The sequence below is a fragment of the Carassius auratus genome, unplaced genomic scaffold (genome assembly GCF_003368295.1).
Source record: "Carassius auratus strain Wakin unplaced genomic scaffold, ASM336829v1 scaf_tig00008058, whole genome shotgun sequence".
Classification (NCBI taxonomy): Eukaryota; Metazoa; Chordata; class Actinopteri; order Cypriniformes; family Cyprinidae; genus Carassius; species Carassius auratus.
Window position 1 is genome coordinate 76,536 of NW_020523902.1, and position 9,140 is coordinate 85,675.

Sequence of the window (9,140 nt, forward strand, 5' to 3'; positions counted from 1 at the left end):
TCTGGTCGGCAAAACCAAAACATATGGAAAATATTTTCAAAGAATGCAGACAATACAGAAATACATGTTTAAAATGTTGAATGTGAATCATTTGAAAGTAGAATTTGATATATCAATACAGGATAATAAAAAAACATATAAATAATAAATATTACTATGCTGGAGCAACTTTACATACATATTTTTTTAAACAATCATGTTGAAATGTAACTATCAAATATACAACAGACTTTTGAGGAACGTTCATATGGACATCTCTAAATCACTGGATTATGTTTTCTCACAATGAAAACTACAAAGATTTGATCATAAAATTAAGCATTTAAATATGATTTATATTATTCAGAGATATAGAATGATCACTATATATATATATATATATATATATATATTAATAAAATTAGAATTTAATATATTTATGTAATTCTGAATTACACTTTTTTTGGGCATAAAATTGAGTTTCATATTTTTTTTATATTTTATAAGGTTCAATAAAGTGTTCCTATGTAAATATGTGTGTTTTATTGTGCTTTACTTGCACAGATACACACAAAGGGTGATTTTGAGCATATCAATATGAAGAAATGGATTCGCTTCATCTTTTCTTCAAAAAAGACTTTAATCTGTTAATCAAAACTTCACCAGTGCAAATACATGAAATATGAAATGAGCATGTTAAATAAATACCAAATTCTGATCAAACAAACAGCCACACAAACATATAATCTTTCAAAAGGAACTATGCTCAACAATAGAAATTTAAAAAAGAAACATTGCAAATGGTTTGCAGTCTTTCCACTTTCCCAGAAAGCAGACCATTCTGTACTCGCCTAATGACACGTCACAATGAATTTATTTTCGGTTTAATTTGAAAACGGTTTGATAAGTCCAGTATCCATGGCTCTGGACAGGCAGGCGCGAGCAGCATTAATAGCATCCTGCTTTTTGGGGTTGTCCTCTAGTTTTGCCACATATGTCAGGATCTCCAGCAATTCACATTCAATGAGCTTCTTGGCTAGTTGTTCATCAGCGTCCAGCATATTAAACACCATCACAAGACCTCTGTGTTGAATCTCAGGGTTGTCATGGATACACAATCTCTGTATGATCTCAAGCCACTGCCCAGTCTGTAGATGATAACAAATAATAGCAGAGTCAATCAACTTTGGTATGAGTATCTGATAATAACATTGTAGCATGTGTACCATGGTACTGCCACAATACTTAAGTAAGTGGTAGAGTAGAATGGGACAAATTAATCAAATGGACATGACAGCTGTTATCATTGATACATACCACTTTAGTAATCTTTACAGCCAGTTTCTTCTGTGCGGCGGTGAGCATAGCCAGTGCACCAGCGGCCGCCCTCTGAAGCTGCGCATCATCTTCACCGCAGAGCAGGACAAGAAGCTTGAGTTTATCATTGCCGTCTTCCAGGTATCTGTCTTGAACCTGTTGAAATAAATGAATTTGGTCAATATTTCCATCCAAACCTACAAAAAAATTCAATATTTGGTTAGGAGAATGTGTTCTCAATGGTAATTTCAAACCTCTTTGCAGCAAACCAGATTGCACATGCACTCTGTGGCAGCTTGTCTGATTTGATCATGTTCCTCAAACATGTAGTTCTCAATCTCTGGGAGCGCTTTTTCTTTAAGGATTTTCACTCTGTGGAAATAAAACAAAAAGAATTGCAGATAAAGATTTGCATTCCCAGAAGGAAGCTCAAGAGGCATCAAAAGAATAATTCAAAAGTTTTAATAAATAAATAAAAAATGGTTCTGTGTAAATGAAATGTTTCCATCTTTTCCATCTTTCTCTGTCAAGAGTTTGCAGTTCCTCCTTCTGAATTCTCTGAATTCTACCTTTGCTAAATGATCTACATTTAATATTTAACGTTGGGGCTTTAGAACGAATGGCTAGCTAAAATGTTTTGTAGATCATCACCAGATGACATTCTATGACACTTACCGAAGTTTGTCATTCAAGGCAGCCAGATTTGTGAGACCCAGCAGAGCTTCAAAGTTTTCCATACCATCTCGTTCTGTGTTTAGCAAGGAAACCAGCGGTCGCACAACTTCATATATCTGTAAAGGGAAGAATAGATGTATGGAAAATTAGGTATTTTTATTTTAGAACTACCAAAAATAATATTCAAATTACGTGATATCTCAAAAGGTTTATTTTCGAGCATTTGACGATCCTTTTAGCTTTCCTGACAATGTATTTTGCATATTCTTTTGGCTTTCACAGTGATAAGCATGTAAAAGGTAATCTTACCCTCTCACCAGGGAAGGCAATTTCAGGGTTGGAGACGGCTGCGATCTTTGCCAGAGCATGGCTGGCCTTTACTTTTCCTTTGTCAGTTCCCTCCAGGGCTAATGGGATCAAAGCCTGCCAAACATAGTGAAAAGTTTTAATTTCCCCAAAGCAAGAGATTTACTGAAGCATCTACTGGGTTTGTGGTCTTTTACCTTTCCTCCACCTTGAGCTACAATTGTGCCACGATCTTTAACATCATCTGCCAAGGAAAGAAACACTCTGGGTAGACAAAAATAGATAGAGCATTAAGTTCAGCAGCATAATAGATGAGAAATCAATAGGCTATATTAGAGTTTTTGAGTCTTACCTTGCAAGCATCTCTTTGGTCTGATCAGTCAGGATAGAGTTGTCTGCTCTGACCATGACAGTGAGAGCTGATGTGACTCCAGCTTTCAGTAGCTTCTTCACTCGCCTTACAATGAAGTCCTTCTTATCCTAAAGCACAAGAGAAATGTTTTAAGATACATATATTAACTCGTCTGACGTAACTTTTCAAGCAGTGACAGCAGTGCAAGTTTGACATTATACACTTCCATCTAATTTCAAGCAACATTTTTAATTATTAGCCATGCATTCATGAGTATTTACTGAAAAAAGACATGGAATATTTGTAATATTAAAGACTAATTTGCTACATCACAGGATTCTGTGTATGTTACCTTCGGGTGCTGCTCTGGGACGTGTTGTTTGGAGAACTTGGCCAGCTGCACCATCTCAGGGATGATCTCTTTCTTGTCATAGCTGTTGGTGCAGTTGACCAGGGTGCAGGCGACTGCATATAGGATGGTCTTATCTTTTGACTATAAGAGAAAAATGTTGCATTGCACGTTTGTAAATTCATATTTAACTTTCTATTAAGTCATACGGATTGAAAAAATCTGTGCAATTGCCTAACTTGATCAAGTTATTTCAGTCTTTTTATCTGTCAACACACCTTGGCAAGTTCAAACATGGCCCTCAAGGCTGCTTCATCATCAACAAAGTCATCTTTTACATCAGCATCATTGGTAAGGTAAGCCAAACCTTCAACGGCCCATTTCCTGGTACGCACATCAAGTGTAGGGTTGCACAGCCACCTTTAATAAACAAAATCTAGTTGAAACGCAGTGTAAACTCATAACATCTGCATGAAGCAATCAAAAAGCAAACACTGAATAAGGCACTGTTGACAGTGTAAATGGGGATGGTCATATAATGTTCATGGGGTTTCTGACAGTAAACATTTTAGTTTCCGTGTATTGTCTTTTTGGGCCAAGAAAGAAGTTTTGAGTCTAAAAGTTGCACACCACTACTGTCCAAAAGCTGGGGTTATTACATTTTTTTTTTTTTTTTTACATGTTTTTGAAATAAGTCTCACCAAGGCTGCATTTGTTTGATACAGTAAAAACAGTAGTATTGTGAAATATTACTACAATTTAAAATAACTGTTTTCTATTTTAATACATGTTGAAATGTAATTTATTCCTGTGATGCAAAGTTGAATTTTCTGCATCATTTCTCCAGTGTTACATGATCCTTCAGAAATCATTCTAATATGCTGATTTGCTGCACACAATAAAACATTTCTTATTATTATCAGTGATAATCAGTGTTGAAATTATAGTTGTGGTGCTTAATATGTTTTTGGAAATCTTGATAAAAAAAATTTCAAATTATTTGATGAATAGAAATCTCAAAAGCATAAAAAAATTATAATTTTTTTTATGCTTTTGAGATTTCTATTCATCAAATTATTCTAAATATATTATATTATTATAGTTATTATTACAAAGGTCGTTACTTTTTAAATCCATTTAATATATCCTTGTTGAATAAAAATCTTACTGACCCTTTGAAGAATAGTGCATGATTTCAAAAATATTACATTAAAAGATAATAGACAGTGTTATTTCTAATGCTTTGATTCCTTCACATAAAAGAAAGCTAGGATTCTCACTTTCTGCACTGTTTTGCCAGTTTCTCAGTGGAGCCCTCAGCAAATTGTCTCATGCTGTAATCATCTCCTCCAGCAGATCCCAGTTTACACAGACCCTGAGAAAAAAAAGGGATATATTATGTTCAATATGCAAAATACAACAACTGCTTGTGTTTAAGTAATGAACACTACAACACAGTTTGAATAGTGTGTAAAGTGTCTGCTCACCACAAGAGCTCTGATCTTGATCTTCTCATTTTTCGTTTTCTTGTACATTTCCTTCAGCAGAGATACTCCATTGCTGATAAAGAAGGAAGCTTTGCTGGTTTTGGTGGATGCGTGAATGAGGGCCTCCACTGCTACCAACTGGTCCACTTCACGCTCAGAACCACAAAGGGCCACCATCATCTCCATAACACCCTGACGACCCGCAAGGACGTTACCCACGTCGAAAGGCCCCTGCAGAAGGCCTGATAAAGTATTGATGGCATGGATGTTTCTGTCCATGTCGTTGGGGTCAAATTTGCTCCTGTTGATGGAAACCAGCGACATAGTATACGCATGTATGTCTGTATAGGATTCAAATTTTGTGGTGAAAGTGGAACTTACTTAATGTATTCATCACAGATATCTCTGAAGTTATCTCTCTCAGGGTCACAGCGCAAGTCATCGTAGATCTTGTTGAGAAGAACGCTAGCAATCAGCTGTGTGTTTTCCGTCAAGGGCAACTGATCCGGAAGGTCTGGAACCTGACCGCAGACCTTCAGAATCTTCTTCAGACCTGTTTTTCAGACATTCCCATAAAAACATTAAATGGAATCATGTCTTTTCTGTCCTTCTAGCAGCTCAAATCATGTGCATGTACTAAGAAATTTGTATGTGAAATCTGCATTCAAGCGTTTTTACAAGCAAATCATTATTCACCAAAAAGTTTCATACTAAAGGTATAAAAATTTACCACACATGCAAACAGTACATATTCTGGGCATCCTTCCAATCATGGTAAAATGACATTTTTGTTAGAAAATAAGGTTATGAAAGAACGTTTGTGCAGAAAGCCCATAAATGGATATGATTTTACCAGGAAAATCTGTTTCAAAATCATTCTGATGGTAAACTGACTTCTAATAAGTGAATGGCTTCTTTTATTTCTCACACTATCCCCCAAACGTCTATTCTGGGAACATTTGAGTTTGGTGGGTGGGTACGAATTTACATGAAATTCAGCATTTTAAGCAGCAACAAATGCATGTGCACAGCCAAAGCCTCTGGAAGGCAAGACTTGAACCTTTAGCCAAAAAGGCATAATGGCTAATGCTAACACTGTGGCTTTGGTGGTACACGGGGAAGCAGATCAGAGGCCGTTGTATGATTGGCTGGGGTGCCTTACGTGAGTACTACAGAGCCCCTCACATCTCCCAATAAGTCAATCTCTGACACAGCTATTCACTCTAATTGCGACATAATAACCCTGATATATTTACAACAGTGAATTACACAAAAAATCAATTTCTTCATACTGTAATGATTTACCATGGTCAATGGTGAAAAGGGATTTGCTGTTGTCTGTGTTTTTCTTGTCTTTCCTAGGCACATTCTTGGTCAGGAGGTTCAGGGCCTGATCTCGGCCGTGTCCAGACACCTTCTTGCTTGTGATCATCTCCAACAGGGCAAGCAGAATATCCTTCAAGTCCTTACTGGAGTCTGCCAGTCAACAGACAAGAGCAAGATCTCAATTGCAAATCGGGTCAAATTATTATAATCTTCAGTAATGTTACTGTGAATGTACATTTGCTCAGTTGTCTTCTCTTACCGAGTACAAGGGCCTCTTCTTTTCCATAATTTCTCTTGTCTCCTCCAGACAGGGAGTCATAGACACACTGCATCAGGTTTGTAGTGGCCAGGACGATCTCCTCGTTGTCTACACCCATGATGCTGCACAGTTTGTTTATTCCTACTGTGTGGATGATGGCAGTTGCCTTTAAAACCCAAAGATATTATTAAAACAAACGTTTTTAAACAAATGTTCTCAAATACAGAGAAAAATACAGAAGTGTACTAAGAAGACGTAAAATGTTCTTTAAGACCCTAGGGAATTAAAATGGGTGTTTTGTGGCCATTATTCCTTATTAGCTTATCACTTTTATTGCATTAGTTATTGCATAAACTTGCATACATTTTAGTCAGTTTTCCTGTTTTTTGTTATATACATAATACAAAATCTTAATATTAGATTTTTTATTATATTATATTATATTATATTATATTATATTATATTATATTATATTATATTATATTATATTATATTATATTATATTATATTATATTATATTGTATTATATTATAAATGTTAATTCTTAATAATGAACAATTTCAGATATGTCGATTTAAGGATTTTTGTCTTCATTTTGAGAGATTAGTTTTGTTTTGTGGGCTTAATTGTATTCCTTATTATTTATCCATAATATTTATTCTATGCTTAATTGCATAAACTAGCAAAAATGTTTTAATCAATATTTTTGTCTTGTTTTTCAGAAAAAAAGTAAAATAATAAATATAATACAGCATCTTAATATTTTAATATGTGTATGATTTATATTATATTATATTATATTATATTATATTATATTATATTATATTATATTATATTATATTATATTATTTTTTCTCCAAATAATGAATGCAGATAGTGTATTGATTTAGGTATAATTTTCTTATCCACAAAAATAAGCAAATAATAATAATAATAAAAAAAAATGTCACATGAATGTTTGATTTATGCTTAAAAATAGAGGAAATCTAATTTTAATATAAAATGAAACCAAACATAATACTGATTAATTTAAAATAAATTCTTTAAAAAAATGCTCATATTAATATATACATGAATATTTATTTACAATCATATTTATTGGAGCCATTTTTGAGGATTTTTTATTATTTAAAGAGAAAAAAGATTAGAAAATGGTTATTTTGCTGTTCCTTACCCTTGCTCTGTGGCCTGTGCACATTCCTGACAGGGTTCGTATGGCAGCCAGAATCATCTCAGGTTTTCCTGTGTCAATGAGTTGCACGAGTAAAGGCACACCGTTGTTCTGGAATATTCTCTCTGCCCCTGCGTCCTCTCTGGCCAGGACAATCAGGTTGTTGGCAGCCTAGTGGACCCAACAAACAAGTTCAGGTTTACTGAGAAACATATGACTGTGCTTAACATTAAGGGAACAGGGTATAAAATTGGTCAAACCTTTTCTTGCTTTTCCTTATCTGATTCATCTGAAAATAGGATGTCAAACATGTTCTGTACTCTGGAGTCTGTTGAGAAGGTTGTTTTCAGCTGTAGAGAGAATAAAAATGCTCTTTATAGACTCAGAATTGGATTATGTGATCTCAAAAGCATCTTGACAGAAATGATCATCACCTTCTGTTGGATCTCAGCTCCGAGTCTTCTGAGGGTCTCGATGAACGTCTTGTTTTTAGGCTCTAAGGTTGCACATCTCTGGACGTCCTTGAAGGCCATGTCCAGTTTGCCGAGCTTCTCGAGCGCTTGACATCTTCTGTAAAGAGCCTTGATGTCTGCAGCATCCACATCGATAGCTACAATTGGTCAGAAGAAAAATATATTTTTTAATGGGTCAATCAAAAGTAACAAAGTAACTAAGTTATAGTTGATGGTATAGTGAAACCTTTATATATATAAAGAATGATTAATTTGTGAATCATATTACCTTTAGTGGCATCTGATACTGCATTGTTATAATTTTCCTGGAAAACAAGACATTGAATTAAATTCATGCAGAAAAATGATGTGTTTTATATAGGCTTGTAATGTGTAACTGATTCTTACCTTTTTCAGGAAACAGGCTGATCTGTTCCTATAGATGACTGCCAGAACCTTCTTGTCTTTACAGGACTTCACGGCTTTAGTGTAGCTCTCAATGGCTTTGTCGATTTCTCCGGCTTGGAAGAGCTTGTTGCCCTCTTCCTTTAACTGGACTGGATCTGCGATTTCTCCCATCTAACAGAGAATGTAACCATATAAAAGGTAACATATTGTTCACATGCAACTCTTTTCTGTTTACAGTCAATTTCATTCAAATAGAAACATGTTTTGATTGAGCTTTCAGATAATATACTTGCACACAACATTAAATCAGCAGCGTTAGTCTCTAAAGATATGTAATTATTAATATTATTAGAATTATTATCCAAATATTTTGTAAACATTACGCAACAGATACCACTTAAATTACATGATTTTGTAACTAAAGTAGCAGAATTAATCTCCTTAAAAATGATGTAATTGTTAATATTATTACAATTATAATTGTATTATTTAAATATGTGTGTGTGTAAAATAAACACTTAAAAGCATATTTGGGATGTTTTCCTTCCATTAGTCTGAAACAACATGTTATGAAAAAACTCAACATTGACCAAAAAACTAAAAAAAAACCTTGACTGTAGTGTCTTGCATTAATCACAAACTTTTAATCCTAACACATCGTTCATTCTTGAAACATTCCAATGTAGCACACGAAAACATTACTTTCAAACTTACTGTTTGTGTGCCGATCCTTCAGTGTTCTCAAGCAAATGGCCAAGCACATGTTATCTCTGACTTTAACTGTCTGACCCTCATGCCTTATTTGGGCAACAAATAGAGGTCTGACCTCCACAATACTGCACACAGTCAATGGCAACTTCTGTTATCTATAAATTATTTATATTCCCCTTTCTGACCACTATAAGTCTATAGATTATGCATACAAAAACAAGCATTATTACATGACAGTTACATACCGTCACTGAAGTTGATTCTGTTTCGTCGTAAGAAGAAAGTCTGTCCTGTGTGTAGTTTCTTGTCGTTTGGGTTTATCAGTAGTAACAGCCCCCCAAGAGTCAC

At 34.6% G+C, this 9,140-nt stretch overlaps 1 protein-coding gene across 2 annotated transcripts; it reads right to left on the reverse strand.

Annotated features, from left to right (window-relative positions):
• Positions 1-600: 600 nt before the first annotated feature.
• On the reverse strand, positions 601-9,140 carry unc45b (unc-45 myosin chaperone B). 2 transcript variants are annotated; one of them, XM_026245044.1, is made up of 20 exons: positions 9,038-9,140; positions 8,082-8,252; positions 7,963-7,999; positions 7,656-7,831; positions 7,482-7,571; positions 7,225-7,392; positions 6,051-6,216; positions 5,771-5,941; positions 4,847-5,018; positions 4,466-4,766; positions 4,259-4,353; positions 3,257-3,398; positions 2,982-3,122; positions 2,630-2,757; positions 2,475-2,541; positions 2,281-2,394; positions 1,972-2,087; positions 1,551-1,668; positions 1,297-1,452; positions 601-1,127 (listed from the first exon to the last, which is right to left on the reverse strand). In XM_026245044.1, the coding sequence occupies exons 2-20, from the start codon at positions 8,250-8,252 to the stop codon at positions 864-866; spliced, it is 2,793 nt and encodes a 930-aa protein (XP_026100829.1). In that variant the 5' UTR covers positions 9,038-9,140; the 3' UTR covers positions 601-863. The 2 variants fall into 2 exon arrangements, with proteins under 2 accessions (XP_026100829.1, XP_026100830.1); XM_026245045.1 differs by lacking the exon at positions 9,038-9,140 and adding an exon at positions 8,796-8,909 and having other exon boundaries at positions 864-1,127.

Bases quoted from the DNA above. Each gene is read 5' to 3' on its own strand.
- unc45b (XM_026245044.1), bottom strand. From the start codon at position 8,252: ATGGGAGAAATCGCAGATCCAGTCCAGTTAAAGGAAGAGGGCAACAAG. The intron at 7,572-7,655 runs GTGATGATCATT...TTCTCTCTACAG, and splicing joins GAGCTGAGATCCAACAGAAG to CTGAAAACAACCTTCTCAAC. The intron at 2,542-2,629 runs GTAAGACTCAAA...TTGTCTACCCAG, and splicing joins ACCAAAGAGATGCTTGCAAG to AGTGTTTCTTTCCTTGGCAG.